Source organism: Lutjanus erythropterus, chromosome 3 (assembly GCF_056507025.1).
Source record: "Lutjanus erythropterus isolate fLutEry1 chromosome 3, fLutEry1.hap2, whole genome shotgun sequence".
Classification (NCBI taxonomy): domain Eukaryota; kingdom Metazoa; phylum Chordata; class Actinopteri; order Lutjaniformes; family Lutjanidae; genus Lutjanus; species Lutjanus erythropterus.
The window spans coordinates 14368797-14387877 of NC_139319.1; the positions used below are offsets into that span (position 1 = coordinate 14368797).

The window sequence follows — 19081 nt, forward strand, 5'->3', positions numbered from 1 at the left end:
TTCCTTTGATAGTTCATTGTGTAAACTGAGGTTTTTAGTTTTGCAGTAGTTTTTTTTTTTTTTTTTTTGCGAGAACCTAATTGCGCTATGTCCCTCAGCAGGTGTTGCATTGTTCATCCAGTGGCCATCTGGGCCTGTAATCCTTTGGAGGTGAACACACTGAATTTGAAAAAGGTCATTGCACAGACACATTTAGTTTGGCCTGACTCTGTGTGTGTGTGCGTGTGCGTGTGTGTTAGTGTGTGTGCCCTCTAACCTTCTTTTTCTTTTGCATTTTGTACCACGTGTCGAACCTTTTGTACTTTTGAGGTCAGAATCTTAAAGTTGACCTTTAAGGGAAATAATGTTGAGCTTTACAATGAGCAGGTCTGATGCTGCTGGACAAACTGTAGTCATAATCCTGTTGGACCATTCATTGTATTTGCTGTGGGTCGATGGCCATTAACCTCCCATTCAGCAGAGCTGAATCACCGTAACAGCAGAATATTTATTTTTTAAAAAAGTCATATTTCTGCTGTGTAGTTGCTGTTTCGTCTGCTTATTTTTGTTGATCACCTGATTGGCTCCTGACAGATGCTGTCAGCAGCAGTTTGGACTAAGTGGCTGAGCACTAGCTGGGTATATGCCTGCTCTTCTGCTGTTGAACCTGTCAAATGCTATAGAGAGGCTGACTGGAGAGCAGTTCTCAGCAGTCCTTGAGCTAACATGCAGAATGTGCTGCCGTGGTGCTAACCACCTGGATCTCAGCCAACCAGAGACTTGGCTTTGGCTACCAAACACAGCCCACTTCTTGAGGTTGTGGTTTCGTACCCTGTGACTTCAGTGGGCCACTAGCCTATAAAACTATACATACAATAAACACTCCAGCAGATCCACTTGGCAGCCCCACAGCCAAATTTCTCCCCTCAGTATGGATGTTAATGTATTATGGTTTGTGTGTATGCAGTGTTTCCTCTCTGCACATGCTGCTGGACTCCCTGCCTGCTCTTCCTCCCTGTTTGTCCCAGCAGAATTGTAAATGACTGGTGGGTGTTGAGGATGATCGCATGTGACAGCTAATGCGTAGGGTTGCTGGCAACATGTGTCAGCGCCAGTGTACATTAACCTACATTCAGAGTGAGGCCTTTTTGAATCACACGGGAAAGGAAAAGGTCGCCTTTTGAATAAGATATTTTTTGGCACATTTAATTTCTCTGGCCCCACAAATGAAAAATCATTCGGTTTTAGAATTTGAATGCCAACGTTCAGCTTATAGTACACCGTAATCTTATTGACTCTTCCTGTACTTAACAAAGTGAGGGTAAACAGGTGTTGGTGGTGTGCTAACTGCTGCTAAAAAGTGGAGAACGGAGGTAAGGTGTATGTGGCATGGAGGTGGCTCAGGTCAGGGCTGATCCCTTAAAGATAATCTCCCTCTCTAGGGATTTGTTTTTCTCATTTGTCCCAGGGCCTCTAAGCTGAGTTTGGAGGTCACCTGCTGCACAGGCAACAGGGCCCGAACCAGACACATTTGTAAGGAGCCAGGAACTGCATGGAGCCGCTGGTGGGAGAAAGCAGAGTAAGCAGCGAATTGAGTTGAAATATGAACACCAGGGGAGGCCAGGTCTAGAGTTCATCCATGCCACTGAAATCAAAGGATCTGGGTCTGTAACAAAACCAGTTTTAGCAGCAGAGCTTTGAAGCAGTCCATTTGTGTTTATTTTCATGGCAGTTAGCAAGATTAGAGCACATTTTGAGCCATGTTTCACAAAGGTGGTAAAAACAGGCTCCTTTATGTGTATTTAGTTAGATTTAAGCCATCTACCATGATTATTTGTGTTGTTATCATGTAGGTTTATGTTCAGGAGGGAAATGTGATTTAATTCACCGAGCTGGTATTTCATGTTCCCTCATGTGTTTATCGCCGGCCTCTTGTTTGCATTGTTTCTCGATTTCCCATGCCTGGAAATCAACCTGATGCCCAACAATGTATTTCTCTACATGTCAGCTGAATTGTGTTCCCAGCTGCTCCGGGGCTGTTTCTGTTTTCAGCAAAGGATCTTGGAAACTTTGTGCTAAAAACAGAAACTTTTGGGGATCAGTAACAGATGAGTGTGAGGACCACATGAGAAACCTAACTTCTTTAAGGCAGCAAAGACTCTTTTGTCACAGTTGATCAAAACAGGACTTGAAGCAGAGATTTGTTGAGGCTGCTACAGCGCTGCATGAATGAATAGCAGGGTTGTTTTCATGGGGATGAGTTAAGACAAGTAAAGGTCGTAGTGGCGCTGTTTTATATTTGGGTGCCCCATCTGATCGCCTAATGATCGGTATCCGCTGATATTTGTTCTAAACCATTTGATTGATGGCCTCTAATAAAGGCCAGTCAGAAGAGCCAATCTCATGACACAGTGCCAAGCGCCAAATGTTGCAAGTTTAGTGGGTAAAAAAAAAGCTATCGGATTCACCAGCGGGTAAATGTTTGTACCAAGATAGTCATGTAATAAAAAACTATGGAGAGTCTCCGCCGCATTTTAGTTTTCAAAGGTTGGCACACAGACACCAACACATACACACAGGGACTTCATGGTGCCTTCAAGTGCACCCATAAACTCCAAAATCTTTACTCAAATGGCCGTGAAGGTTGTTTAAAGCAGCAAAGTTTCTATTTTTTTTCTTATTTTCTTTTGTTGGAATACATAGACCTAAATCTGTCATTACTTTCTTAGTCATTCATTACAGCTTTTTGAAGAATTAGATGCTAAAATTGTCACAATATTCAGTTTATTTCTACATAGGCAGAAGCGGCAGGACCTGAAATGAACACCCGACAAGCGACAAATGTGGCTAGATTTTCCGGCGAGTAAATGTTTGCTCGGAAATGATACCAAAATGCGGTAGAGACTCTCAGCATAGTTATTTATTAGATGACTACTTTGGGCACAGTGCTTCTCTTCTCTGCTGTCTGTGTCAGAGTTTGACACACACACACACACACACACACACACACACACACACACACACACACACACACACACACACACACACACACACACAGGGACTTAATGGTGCATTCAAGTGCAGCTCGCAAACTGAAGCCTACATCGCTTTGTGTGGCAAAGCGAGTAGATGCCAACAGGGACTTCATGATGCATTCATGTGCACCTCGTAAGCTCTGAAGTCTACAGTCGAATGGCCGTAAAGGTTGTTTTAAACAAGTCAAGTCAGTAAGTGCCAAATTGTAACAGAAGTTATCTCAGGGCACTTTTCATATAAAGCAGGTCAAGAATCTAAACTTTATCATTTTATTTATGAAGACCCAATAGCTCCCACTAAGAGCAAGCAGTAAGGCAACAGTGGTGAGGAAAAACTTCCTTTTTAAAGGCAGAAACCTTGAGTGGATCCAGGAATAACTGAACAAGCCAAAGTAGCCTACGCCAGTAGGACTAATTGGTGTGGAGTCAGCTTTGAGATAAGTTGCGAAGAAACAAGAAAAGCGCTTTGAGCTTTATTTTTTAACACACAGGCCTACATCCACCATTACTTCCTTGTTCTTTCACTACAGCATTTTTTGATAATTAGATCATAACTGTGTCCCACTCATAACATAGACATATTTTTAAAATTCTGTAAGAAAATCTTATCAGGTTGTTATCAGCAAACTCAAAAAGCAAAAAATCTTGTGAAACAGGTCCCCAAGTATCTCTGTGATAATTTAAAAGTTGTTTTGCATGCATAGTAAATACAGTGTTGCTCTGAATAGTTAAATCTGCTTCCAGTGATCAGCCCCAAAAATCCTGATCATAGCACCCCTAGTTTAACATGTATTTGTTCATGTTACCTGTGCCTTTTTACTACAGGGTTGTTGTTTTGCATTTAAATACATTTTACAGGTGTTTGGTGTTTTTTTCGGCTCTAGCTCTGAGAAATGACTCTAAATGGACAAAATTTTTTGAGCTAACCAAGCTAATGTGTGGGATTTATGCCTGTAAACCTCATACTCAGCCTTCCACAGACACATTATTTCCAAAGCTCAGATGCGAGATTCGTCAAAATTGAGTTCCTTGCAGCGTTGGAGATCTTTGGCTTGGGTCATGCTTTGTGTGTAAATGAACTCTGTGCACTGCATATGGTCAGAAATGAACGAGTGGGTGTGTTGACCCCATAAACTGTATAGGAATTGTTTATTTTTCTTGTCGTGGCACAATGCAAAAAGCTGAATTTTAATAAGGCTGTGCTAAACTTTGAGTTTTCATATGCAGTTTGAAAAGTATTAAAAACGTGCATACCAACACCATTCATTAGCAGAGTTTAACTATGTAGTCCTGCACAAAAACTACGAATGAAGCTGCGGGCACGCAGTGGCATCGCATGCCTACTTTTATACTGTATGGCTGTGATCAGGCCCTTGCCGTCCTTGACAAGCATGAATTACGGGAGTTTCCAGCCACGATAATCCTCCCCACAAGATAATAACACCCTGCCATATCTCCCAGAGACTCATGCCTGCACGCTTTGCCACTTAGCCAAAATATCTCAGGTAATTAATTTTATACATTGTGTGTGACAGTGAGTGATTCAGAAGTTAAAACAGTCAAACAGGTCTGGTTAGTTAAAAGCAGCTGAGTTACACTTCTGCCGCCCTGAAGGGATTCACTGTCTCTGGAAAACCTCTGAGGTCATTCATCTGTGGCTGCATACTGAAAAAAAGGTGAACATTTGACAAATGGGGTCTGTGAAATCAGATTATGTCATTTAAGACAGGTACAGCTTCAGACATGCCGAGGACAAACTGAATACTGTGTGTAGATCAGAATGATACTGTAGTCTGTTTCCACCCGTAGACCGAGCCTCCATCAACTCCCTCAAGAGGGCTGAGTGTGTGTCTGTGTGTGCGTGCATTTCTCTGACTTGTCTCATTTCTGTGTTTGCACTCAAAACAGTAGATTTATAGGAGAAAGATAATCATGATTTGCTGTTATGGGGAAGGTCACTTAAAGTTTGTAGGCATAAGCCTTGGAGGGGAGACAACACAACAGCTTGGAATTTAAAACAAGGAATGCAATCACAGCTGGGATACCAGATTCCATCAGACAGCAAATTTGCCATTTCTGCAGTGGACTACATTTTATTTGACGGTGAAATCGCCCCATTTGCCCACATTTTAAGTCTCTATCCACTACAGTTTCCCAGAAAATTCGAGCAAAATCTGAATTTTCAGATGAAAAATGACTAGTTCTCCCAAATGGAATGAATGAAACCCTCACACACAACATCTTAAATGGATAATTTGGTTAATTTGGTGTGGAGTCCGAGTCCTGTTTTACCTGCAGTAGAGTGGAAGAACAGAGAGGGGGGCACCAGCACAGAAGCTAAGCGATGAACTGCTATCAGGGTCAACAACAAAAGGTTTTTTAGCCACTCAAACAGTTCCAGCTAAAAAAAAAAATTATACTACATAGTATATTATATTTAGAATATATTTTACGACTTGACTTTGCCATCAGAAAGCCTTTTATGACATATGACTATTATGGAAACTGCTGTTGCATATGCCAAATATCACTCTCTCCAACCAACCAAACTCCGTGACAAAATCAATTTTATCTTGCAGAACACAGGAGTTGCTGCTCTATCACTGCTTTGTCAGATTTCAGTGTTATAAAAGTATAGTTCAGAATCATGGAAAGTCACACAATAACACAAACAAACATACAGATGGAAGCAGTGGCAGACCAGCAACTCTTGTGTTATGCAAGGTAAAATTTCTGATTTCACCAGTGGAGTTTGGTTGGTTTGGAAAGAGTGAGGTTTGGTTTATATTTCCTTAAAGGTTGTCTGACAGCCCCTCTCTCTGTTTCGGCCTGTATCGACTGGCATCTACTGTGGCTAATACACTGACTATCGATGAATATCTCATACAACCCCACATCAAGTAATCCAAACTATCCCTTTAAGGTTTCAATGTTTTTTCTTAACTGTAAGTGGCAGCCGGTCAGAGTAGATTATACTGTAACCTTAACACAAGTGTAACACAAGCCTGACAAAGAGGAAATCTCATATTTCTGTATGCTCAGGTACTCTGCCCAATGCCAGGGTCACCTTCACCAGGAAAAATAAATCCCTGGTGGCTCTCTAACACTACCCATAAGACCTCTCTCCCTTTGAGAGGCGGTGAGTGGGTGTCAACCTAATGTTTATACTGTCTGCTCATGGTTATGTAAGCCATTTTGTCCTCTTTCCCTTCCTCTACATCTCCCTCAGCCTGTTTAAACTAATCTACCTTTACCTTTTTCCAACATGCCAAGTTGTGTGTTACATAAATATTCTTTGAACGGGTCTAGCTTAAGGTTTTTACAGCATGCCAAGGTGTGTATTACATAAATATTGTAGGCCAGACTGTAGAGAGCTACTGTACCGTGGAAGCTGTGTGTGCGTGTTTTTTTTTTTTTTTTCCTTTCTTTCGCAGAGTCAAGGATGCTTCTCTTTCATGAGGGGCAGGTTCAGGGAGGCTGTGGTACTTGTCTGAACTATCCCTGTGATAACAGCCTCTAGAATGAACGAGTCCGTGTGTCTACTCAAACACACACACACACACACACACACACACACACACACACACACACACACACACACACACACACACACACACACACACACACACACAAACTTATCTTTGCAGTGGGCGGATGGCTCAACAGCAGTGTAAATACAGTACAGTAAAATACACAAGTGTGTGTGTGTGTGTGTGTTTGTGGCCGGCAGTGTTACTGTACATGCATGATGAGGACATTGTTTTCCTATACAACAGAACTCTCCCTGTGGTTCAGCTGCTTGTTTACTGTCTCTGTCATGCTAATGTACTTATGTGGGTCACCGGGTTCATTCTTACCACGTGGGCACTGCTGTCCTCTATCATACAGCCGTCTCACGGCCTATTATTCATCCATAATGATGTTATCTTGATAACCTCGGAATAACTACAGCCCCTTTGACTTCCTTTGCGTCTCTGCCAGTTTTTTTTGGACTACATGCTCCGTTCCTATGGCAACTAATTGTCCTAGTTATGCCACTCTTGGATGACTTCTGACCTTTTCTTGTGGCCTATATTGACCTGTTTACAGTTAATGTAGATCAGAGGTTCTCAAACTTATTCCTCCAAGGTCTGCATCTGATTTTTATTCAAGGTCAGAGGTCCAGAACGATTGTGATAACAAAATAACACTTAATCAACTCACTTAAAACTTTTAATATACATTCAACAAGCAATTTATTAACGTCACGACCAGCGAGCACGAAACAGAGGCAGACAGGGCTCAGACAGTTAATCCATTTATTTCTGACTCAGACATATGCTTAGAATTGCATTTACAGTAAATGTAGAAATCGTGTACTAGAGAAAACAGAGCTGATTTAGGAGTTGAAAGCAAATTCCCCGGTGTGACTTTAATGCATGAACTCGGCAGCAACAACACACAATACTCTGTTCAACAATAGGGAAATATGGTAAGCCACATTAAAACCACATTCACCTGGGAGCAGAATCATTGTGACTGAACTGAAGTCATAGCATAGTATCTACACATAAGCAACATTAAACAAAAGGATTAGCTTTACTGTCATCATTAACCAGACAGAGGTGCGATCAAGACATGCCAGTAATGACATTAAAGCTCACCCACAAGTGTAATATTGCAATTATACAACCGTTTCCAAAAAAAAAAAAAAAAAAAGATATAATCAAAAGGTTTCCTTGGAAACACATGGGCCTGATTAGTAACTGGAAAATAATCAGTCATGACAGTAGACTCCTGTGAAACCCACCCAGTTTACTACACCAGAAAGTGATCAGACATCCTGACAGGACAGTCCCAAATCCAGAATTTTGTCCTTTTTGTCAAAAAAAAGAAACTTTTTTTAGTAACAGATAATATGAATCCATGTAGACTATGATTCCCGCTTTATTTTTTTTTTTTTCTTTTTTGTAAATTATATAAAAGTATTATTCATGGGTTTTTACTTGTTTGTTGCACTGATGGATTGTTGATGTCATTCGACCAGTTTCAAACCAGATGACAGAGAGTGCAGCCCCACTACGGGAAGAATTTGTGAATATCTAAAAATGGGTTTGTAATCTCCTACAGCTTAATGACGGTCTTATCTGCGTTTAAAATGACTGTAACACATGTGCGTAACGGTTCGTGCATCTTGTGAACACAGATACTGTGGTTCATCCTCTGAGTCTGCAGATCTTCATAATATTGAAAACAAATGATCAGAGTTACAGTCTAATGTTCAGACTGTCACCATAAGGCCGACCCTTAGTAACGACATAGCAACAAAGATGATTTCTAGTCCCTGGTGAGTCAGGCAGCCAACTTAAGCTAATATTAATGCTTTCTAGAGATTGTATGCGAGGCATTTATTCAGTTTGGGAAATCCCACAAACTGCTTTGCTAGCTCAATCTTGCTGTAACTAAGAAATCTGCTGGAAAAAAAAATATGAATTTTACATTTTTCTGCCAACTTCACCTGTATTTTTAAGCTTAAACAGAGTTTCCGTGTGATCCAAACATTGTGAGATCCAAACTACAGTGTCCAACAGTCATCAGTCCTTTTTTTCAATGAATTTTGTTGTCATTTCCAACATTCACAATGTTTTTATCTGATACGAAATTCTGCTTCCATTCACATTTGTTGGCATCAAGCCTTTAAAAAAAAACATTTTCACTGCGGTCGCACAACTGTTTGCTCATGTCACACACGAGTGAGTCTGCACCTGTATTAAAGGGGTGGAGTAGGACCAGCCTAACAGCAACATAAATCATATTCAAAGAAAGTTGATTTCACTATTCTATAAATATTACTTTAACAGCTGCTAGAAATAGCCTAACATTAAGTCTTAGTCTATACAGGCCCACTGTGGTTTGTGATTAATGTTTATGAATAAAAACAAAAACATTAGAAAAAAAAAATCCCCTCTGGGCGGGGTAATATTTGTAGTGATGAGCACGGTGTGGTGGCATGCTGACTTGAGCATTTCTTAAATATCTAGAAGATGAGTCAGAACTACTTATATAATGTATATTCACTGCCACTACAATGTAGTGATCAAGAAAAAGTTTTTTTAAAAATAGAAAACACTTCATGACGTATTGTATTCATAACAAGAGGAACCAGCTGGGTCCAGATTTGGAGAAACCCTGATGTAGATTATGAACTCAGGCCCTCAAGTCCCTGCCGTGATTAAGAAGTGCAATATTTCTGGATTCTGATGAATCTTTGGCCATCCTTTCTGCTCGTAGCTGATTTAGCATTCCTTCCACAGCTGAGAGAGGGTGGAGAGATATTTGAACCATTTGGAGAATGCTCCCAGTGTGACATCCGAATTACTTGTCGAAAAGCATGAGGCCAATTTGAGCCCAAACATCTGTCTTGTGGTTCGGTCCTCACACATTTTAGTGGGCACAGTGGGCTTCGTCCTGGCATGAAGCTCTCACATTTCTTTTCCTTTGGCATTTCATTAATATCTTCCCTACGCAGCAGCACGTTGGTCTGGGAAGCAGCGAAGAAGAGGGCAGCGAGAGCTAGTGAGAGATACAAATTTCTGCTTGTACATTTTTTGGTGGGAAGAAACAGGCATTGTGTACTCGCACTCATCTGTATCCTCATGGGAAATAAACAGCAACTAAATCAGTTGTTAGCTTTGTGTGTTATCTTTAAAGATGAAAGGACACTGAAAACAATGAAACCGCTGCCCTGGGGTTTCTGTAGGAAGGGAAAAAAGCAACAACTGGAGCGAAGAATGAGACCTTTGATCTGTGCAGTCAGTCCCATTGAGTTAGTCTGAGACTGTACCCAGAAATAGAGAAGACAGGGGTCAAGAAAAAAAAAGTCCCTGCAGTCTCACTTCACAGAAGTAGCCTACACAAAACTGCAGAACTTTTTTGGAGTATTTTTCGTTTGTTTTATTATATATCAGTTTCCTAAAATGAGAATCTGTACTATATTAACATTATCTTTACAAATTTGCTTCTTCTGCACTCTGGCTTTGTGTTTTCAATGTGAGATGATGGGTGACAAAAGGTTCTGCATGAAGAAATTAACTGTTTAAACTGCTGGCTTTAAAGGGTAACTGGTATTTTCCAACCTGAAATCTATTTTCCTATGTTTTTGTGTCTAAGTGACTAATGGGACAACAATCTTTGAAACTGGTCCAGTTTTGAGGGAGACCGCTGCAAAACTAAGCTACAACGTAAGCCCTCTGGGCAAGAGTAAGTTCACTAAAAGTCCTTGCTTTTGCCACTGACAGGCTCACATTGTTATTATGAGTGTCTGATAAAATTAAGAAAAGAATCGCTTCAGAGACAGACATTTTTTTAAAGACTACAGTATGTTTTGTTTAACCAGAAATGGCTGTTTTATTGCTCTTGCCAAACTAACCAAACTCCCTTTACAGAGAGGGTTCTTTTAACATGATCATCATCGTCATTCAAACTCAAAAGAAACAAAAATAAAACTCACCAAAAACATCTTGGCTGGTCTTTCCACTGTTCCAACAATCACCAACTCTGGTTTTGTCAAAGTTAAACCTTTATTCTCTGCGCTAGATGTGAAAATATTGGGAGAAGAGTGAGAGGGAGGTCATTGGATCATTTGAGAAGCAGCGAGGAGAGACAGCATGGAAAGCCGGAACATTTTCACATTAATTAGTTGTTTGGTCTATAAGATATCAGAAAAAAAAAACATTGATCATTGTTTCCCAAAGCCCAAGATGACGTCCTCAAATGTCTTGTTTTGTCAACAAGACAAAGATATTCAGTTTGCCATCATAAAGTAAAAAAATAGATATGTACATTAATTTAATAATCAATTTGATTAATTATTAAAATAGTTGGCAATTAATATAATAATTGATTCATAATAGATTAATCATTGCAGCTCTGTTACGCATCATTACACTATGTTTTAAAAAAAAAGTAAGTATTCACAGTGAGATTTTTTTTTATAAAGATGCACCAGTAAAGAGTTATAATTACATCGTATCCCTCTGAATATAAACTGGAATCTAATCTAATTGTGAGGTCCCAAGAGATTCTCTCCCTACTTACTACTGGATCGGTTTCAAAAATTGTCATCACCATTAGTCACACAGACAGAAAACAATGGAAAATAGGGTCCAGGTTGAAAAAATACCCTTTAAAACGGTGTTACTCCCAGTGGTACATCATCATTTAAGCCTTCATTGAAACAGACAGAAATTGCAACCTCAGAATATTTTCGGCTCTGAAAATGACAAGCCAAACAAAAAGGAAATTCATTTGGCGTGTCCTCATGGACTGGTGGTGAAAGACGCACACCATTTAACCGCAACGTCCCAATTTTGATTCTGACTGGAGACCTATGCTGCATGTCATTTCCTTATTCTCCCAAACTCATTAAAGCATCTTTCCGTCATTATTTCTGCACATCCTGCATGCTGGAAGGCGAACATCTCTCCTGAAACAGCCTGATTTGGGAATGTCTGGTAGCTTGTGTTTAGTTTTGGGCTACTGGCAGCCGTTGGTGCACCGTCACTGCAGCCTGGCCTTGTCTGCTCTGGTTTCATAAGCAGAGAGAGTGAATGACCTATATACTTCTCTGAGGGAGGGGAAGTCACCTTGTTGGTGGACCAGCAGGCAGGCAGGCTGGCACGCAGCGACAAGGTTTTAATGTGCAGCACTATTAAAGGGTTGACCACTGACTGGATGTTAGAAGCACACTCTCATATGCTGCTTTGTGTTGTTCTTGGCCCGCAAACGTTCCGGGGGTGTTTTTCTTGCCGTGGATTGTTTTCTTGTTAACACTGCATTGTAATGGTGTGAAAAGGCCAATGTATGGTGGAATATTCAGCAGATTAACGTGCTGAAAAACACATCTTGACTTGGATTGGATTTGTGCATGCACACATACACACACTCGCACTCACATTAGGTGAAACCGTGGGGCCCGGTGCCAGAAAGATCTAGTCAGACAAACACCTCACCAGAGACTCCTCTAAGCGTCCTAACAAATTGAATGTGTGTGTAGATGGACAAGAGGGAATTAGATCAGTGGTCCTGATTGTATCTGAGTGTGCTGCTGCTGTACCCCTTTCCAGCTAGTCCCCTGGAGGAAATGTGTGTGCATGAGAGAGACGGCGCGAGGTGGAGAGACAGCGAGAGGAGGAGAGAGGGAGTGCTTGGCAGCTGGTTTGATGAAGGATGTAAGGAGAATGTTAACCAGACAATCACCTTGCATGTTATTGATTGAGAATGGAGAGAGGTAATTAGCACAGAAAAGAAGGGGAAGCTGAGGCCACTTTTAATGTTTTGATACAAGGTGTTCTCGCTTTGTACCCATCTACATGTTGTGTTCCCTCTGTGTGTGTGTTTGTGTGTGTATGCACATGAAGGGAAGTGTTTTATCAGAAATTATACTAATTTCTCCATGTGTGTAAACCTAACCTGGAATGCATGATGCTTTTAATCTATTCAGAAGGCAAATGTATGTTAATTTCTTTATCATATGTGAGAGAGAACTCATTCAGTGTAAATCCATTAATAAGTAGCATAAATAAGTAGCATACCCTGATATAATGGGCCCATTCAAATTTTACTCACACATTTCAGCTGTATGCATGTGCATGCACGCAGCCTCATCCATAGGGCGTGCTTGTTCTGCAAGCTAATGGAAGTATGTCATGTTTTTATACCAGACTGTGTTGGGCGGCCTGTTTTTTTTTTGTTTGTTTGTTTTTTGTCTTGTTTTTTTTTTTTTTAAATCTGCCTCTTAAATGGTATTGGCTCCTGACCGATCAGTACCAAAACATCAATAATCTCCTGGACAGACAATACTGTTTTTGGTATTTGCGTAATGTTACATAAACAGCTGACATGGTAAAACGTTCACAAGCATGGGCACACTTTACAAAATATGTTGAAAATGCAGCTAAATGCAATAATCCAGGAAACAATTTAACACGTTCCCTCTGCAAAAAGTTATTACGAAATAACTGTTGAATCTTTTCACATCTTACATTGATAAGTATCTGAATCAATAAGCAGTATTAGGATCAATATCAGTGTTAGTATCCTAACGATACAGTCCTTTATCCGTCACCCTCCCCCAGTCTTTTTCTTCATACCTCCATTTAGCAGAACTTAGTCTGAGAGATTGATTAAGTCTGCATATGCGTTGGATATAAATTCTTAAAAAGCTTAATATAAAGCTTACCAGTGAATCTACATATAGCCCAGAACTGACTGGAGCCTAGTCGCTGCTGGAGTTTTGAAGCCAATACCTATGTTGATATTTCAGGGATTAGATTTTTTTCCTTCACATAAATGCAACACATAAGTGAATATTTTTGAGGAGGAACCCTCAAATTTGTTAATCAAAACATTGTGGCCAAGATACTGTAGCAGGCAGGACATTTGCGTTTCGTACAATAGGTCAAAAATAAACTTGTTGGTGCTCTCATACACGCTATGTAATGTTGTAATGTAGCTTCATGTTACGTAGTGGCTGACTTGTTGATACAGTATCTCCGGAAAAAGATCAGCCTCCTGATTTGTTAGTCACGCTGTAATACAGACATGTCAGTCTGTATTGACAATGAACAGAATTGATCAAATCAATGACAATATGAATGCCTTACTGACTTAAATTAGCTCATATTGCAGTTTGGAATAAACCCCAAACATCATTCTAAAAGCAGATGCTTTACATATATTTTATGTGCCCGAGAACATAACAGAAGTAAGCCTATATGAGACAAGAAATACATCCATTGATTATTTTAAAAAAAAAGGAATTTAAAATGACATTATTATTATTGTGATTCCATGATCATAAATGTGAATCTGATCATTTAATCCAGCATAGGTTCTAGGTCACCGTCCAGGCCTACTTTGTGTGCATTGCAAGTCCTTTTCAGTTCTTCAAGCACAGTAGTAAACTTCTCTCAGCATCCCTCTTTTGCACCTGGATTGACTACTGACAGACATCGTCCATTACCTCAGACACCTACTGCAACTTAACTAATTCTCCTTTTTAGCACCACATCAGTAAGAACATACATCCTGAGCTTTAATGGTCATGTAATTGTAGAAATCAGTCAGTAGTGAAGGAAGTAAATGATGCCAGAATAAACAATGGTTTGGATCAGACAGAACTGCAGCAGACTGTCATCAGTTCTGTTGCCTGGCTCAGAGTAAATTACGACAACACGCCATGAAACTTACAGTACAGCACGCATCTGTATTGATTTTCACGTTTTATCTTTGACCCTGAACTAGTTACCCAGTTTACACTATTACACAGTAGTATTTGTGCTCTATCATGGTTTGTATTATTTGTCAGCTGCTCTATACTTTCCATACGAGACAAGTGTTTTGTTTCCTACTTAAATTTGACACCCTGCTCTGTGTCTCTCTGCTTATTGAATTTAAATTATCTCCTCTATAATTCTGTCGTTGTCATCTTTGTAAGCTTGCTGAAGCTATAAATCAGTTGACTGCATTGCCCTCCTCTAGTGGTTGGCAGACATCTTTATGGTGAGCCACATTGCACTGCCATTGTACTGTGGTCATAAACCTAAGAATGTTTCACGCAACGTGTATCAGGCTGTGGCACCGTCAGGAAGGGGACAGCCTGCCTTGGCTTTGTTGTTAAATTTTGAAAATCCTTTGTTGATTTATGCCTTGTCTGTCTGTGTGTCATTTCAGCTCGCCACTGAGACAACCGTCCTCAACGGCCAAAGTGTGCCTGGTTTGTGGGGACGAAGCATCGGGATGCCATTACGGTGTTGTGACGTGTGGAAGCTGCAAAGTCTTCTTCAAAAGAGCCGTGGAAGGTATGAGACATCAGACAAGATCTCACTGCTCAGGTCCTTCCCAGGGTGACAGAGAGCTTAACACACTGCAGCTCAAGAAAACACAACCCAGTGATAATTTTGTCAATGAAAATTTTAATGATAAGTATTTTCTGATGTCCTTTTATTTCATGACTAAATTGTGACAACAAAAATTCAGACGAAAACTCTTCATTACGCCTTGACAAATAAAAACGAGACGAAATAGTGGACAAGCCAATTAGATCACAGTAATCAGTATCTCACAGCACTAATAAATCTAGCAAAGTGTGAACCTCATCTTCAGCAGCAGCAAGTCAGGTGGAAAGAAAAGAAAATAAAGAAAGGAGACGACCTGTCTATGTGCACTTTTCTCTTATATTCAAACAAAAAGTATGACTGCTGCATTGTTCCCAATTAAGACGGAGTGTCTCGCGTATGTAAGACGTGCACAAAAGACATCAAAACAGTTCCATAGTGTCAAGGTAAATATCAGTTGCACAAGTTAATTGATTAACTTGTGTGTTAATTAAACTAAATTAGAACTAAAAGTCTATTAAATATATTACTGCTAAAAGATAACCTATAACATAACATTAAACATAATTCAATATTAGTTTTAGCTCTATGTAGAGTGAATAAATGTGGTGATAATGCATCACAGTGCAGTTTACACATTTTTATCTGCCGATTTATTAAAAAGTCAACTGAGTGAAACATGACCTCAAATTTAGCAGAAGACCCTGGTAAGATACATAACAATGTTTTCACCAGGTAATAAACATGGTCAGTGTCTGATAACCAATAATGTCACATCACTAAAGACTAATGCATTCATTCATGTTTGATAGGGGAGACCTGGGTTGGTAGTAACAATTTTGGTTTGAGCATCAGTGACTCACACTTTGATGCACAGTACCCATATTTGTCTTCTACAACAAAGAAAACTCTATTGGACGTCTGCTACACAATCAGAGATTATGTGAGTTAATGTGAAATACAAGGAGTTTCATTGTTACAACCTACCCCATTACTGGGATGGGTTGTATGTAACACAAGCTGGAGATAGATGCAACAATGAGAGGTAATTTGAAGATCCACACTGTCCAATTTATGAAAAAACTTTAAGGATAAAGAATAAAGTTAACAATATAATTTGCCAGAATAAGACTACAACCAAAACATGAAATCAGAGACTGAAATTTTGACTAAAACTATGACTAAAGCATTGACTAAAATTATGATTAAAATTGAAACAGTTACTGACTAAATCTTGACTTAAACAAAACAAAAACAAAACACTAAAATGTGACTAAAACTTTCAGAAAGCAACTAAGCCTGAAACTAAATTCAACATTCTTCCAAAATGAACACTGACACAACCCAACAGAAAAAAAACAAACAATTCAATAACACATCGGCAGAAAAACACACTGCAAATATAAGAGCCATATGCCGTTCAAACCAATGGAATAAGTTATAACACATGTTTCTGGCAGAGGTATTTATTTTAAGTATATATTTCTCATTTTTTATTAGTACATATAGTATATATCAGCTTTTGTGTTATCAAGAAACCTGCAGTCTTCTGTATTTGCTTGTGTTTTTTATATTAGTAAGTGTAGTGTGTTTTTAAAGTCGTGAATGGGTTTCTTAATATGGTTGTGTTTTATGTGCAGTGTTTTTTTATGAGGGCAGACTATGTTTTGTCAAAGTGGTGAAGATGTTTTTTTCATTTACCCATGTGTTTTCTTTTGTTACAGTGTGTTGAGCTCTCTTGGCCACAGTACTTTCCTTAAACTAAACATTTAAAAAGAGAAAACCCATCTTATTTTATTGTTTAGAGCAGACTGACATACGTTGTTTAAACTCTATAATCCTAAAACTAATACTTCACTTGTATAACGGTAAGAGGAGAAAGCTACTGTGCCAGTATTATGCTATTATTCAGCAAGTTTCATTCATATTGCATTACACTGAAATTGGTTCTCACAATTGTTTCAGTCAATATCAAATAATTTCAAACAATAACTGACAACTGTGGTCTTCGGAACTGTTGGCAGACGTTCTGCTCAATTTATTAACAGTTGTACGTGGGGAGTACCTAATGCCAAGTAAGTTTAAATTTATGGTACAAGCTTTTACAACTGGGAACTGTTAATGAGAAAATGTCTGCAAATACAATAACTCTGCTTTCAGTAATTTTCGCATTTTTTCAGATAATCGCTTTTTCCCTGATAGAACATAGTTTGAAAAGTTCATTCAGGCGAGTGTATGATGAAAAGCAGTGAAGCAGCTTGTTCTTGTTCAGAGCTAATAATTTTTTTGTAAGAATTATTAACCGATAGTTGATGCTGGTTTTATTTGCATTTCCTGTTTTATGCAACAAACCACTGTTTAATTGCACTAGACCTTTTACATATTTATGCTTTCAAAAAGATCATTAAAAGGACAGAAAACATTTGGTGCATTACATTTATAGACTGTGACCAAGTTTGAGTGGCACATCAGAAAAAAAAAACATTCAGTAGGTAATTCTCCTGCAGCAGCCTTTTATGTTATATTTAGCTTGGGGAAAATCAACAGCAGCCATAATGTGCTTTTCATTTTGTGCCTGTTGCCTGAGGCGTTGGCCTAACTCATTAAGATGAGTGTTTGAATGCAAAACACACGCTTACAGAACTGGCGCAGGCGGGAAACAAGCCTGCCAGGCAGCCATCAGGCCCTCTAGGTGTTTTCCTGACCATTGGAGGAATTGCACTCATTCCCAATCAAATCATGCCTTAATTTGATGATATTTACACACCGTCATTACGGAGACCTGAAACCGGATTATGTGTCTGGGTTATCGAATCAGACATGCCATTGTTCTTGCTTCAAGCGTGGCCAGCGGAGAGCCGGTGGCAGATGCTAGAGATCTGACATTGTGTGAGAGTGCTGAGAGTCAGGTGAGGCTCTGAAGAGCTCAGACAAATATTACAGAAACTTCCTAACAGAAGCGCTTGTCTTAAATGTTTGGTAACCATGGTAATTAGGGTTGGGACCTGATTCAGAAGAAAAGTCATTAAAAAGATGAACAGTTCCTTAGTCACTGGGCCTCATGCATGCACAGATATGCACCGATTTGATGTTGCAATACTTTGGTATACCCTGTTTGTGCTATTAAGAGTGAATGTAACAGTGCCGTAGACCACAAGCATGCATGACGGAAAACTAATTTACTCAATGAAAACACAGAATAAAAATTATTAAATGAATAAAGAGTTGTATAACATTTTTAATGTTACTGAGACAGATTTTTCAAAACGTGTGCACACATGACCTGGCTGCACCTGCTGCACACAGTCAGAGAAACCGCGCCAATAAAGGCTCCAATGCACTCATCTATTTCTGTTAACAAAAAACAAACAAAAAAACCCCTTAAATGTTTTTTCTTTTTTTGTTTTTTGCTGTCAATCGCTGGCATTTGCCTTCCCTTTACATTTTTTTTCTTCTTTTTCCTCTGAGTTTAATATTACCTGTCAAATGCCAGTGGCTTGTTGGTTTGTCTTTCACACATGGCCCATACATGGATTTATTGCGGCATTCCTATATGCTAATTGCATTTTTCCTGGCACGTGCATCCAATCTAAGATCAAACATAATTCAACAATAGACTCAGGTGGGTATGAACAGACTTGGCTGTCAGGGCATGTTTCTTGAATCCCACGTAGGATTTTCTTATTTTCCTCTTACTGCTTTGTTAAAGAACAAATATAAAGGAAGAACAAAGAGAAAACTCGGGATAGAAACATAAGGCCTCAGTTTTGCCTAACTTAACAGAGGAAGTGTATTACACAAGCATCCTAACCTCACAAAATCTTAACAAAATTTTCACAATTTCATGATAACCGTTAAGATATCCTTACTTTCACATTTCCACCTGTAGTAGTAGTTAATGGTAGTGCTAGCTGAATTGGTAGAGTCTGTGTCTGCTATCTTAGCCCACTCTTTTATTTCCAAAGTTAGCAGTGTTGTAACCCCCCCCCCCCCCCCAAAAAAAAAAAAAAAGGATTTCTCTTATCAACAACTCTTACTTGAGTCTTGAAGTTAAGTGCCCATCATTGCTTTTGCTCCAGGTTTCAATGTATGTTTCAGTATGTTAACAAAAAAAAAAACAGCAGTCACAAAGTTGTTTAATTTTCCAAGTTGAGAAAAGTATGTCAGTTGCTAGGTAACAGACATAAAAGT

At 39.3% G+C, this 19081-nt stretch overlaps 1 protein-coding gene across 1 annotated transcript in view; it reads left to right on the forward strand.

The window, feature by feature from the left end:
• Positions 1-19081, forward strand: part of nr3c2 (nuclear receptor subfamily 3, group C, member 2) — a 123154-nt gene that overhangs the window by 49420 nt on the left and 54653 nt on the right. Inside the window, exon 3 of the mRNA XM_084715129.1 lies at positions 14727-14854. Within this exon, the coding sequence (XP_084571255.1) occupies positions 14727-14854 (128 nt within the window). The remainder of the gene's footprint in view (positions 1-14726; positions 14855-19081) is intronic.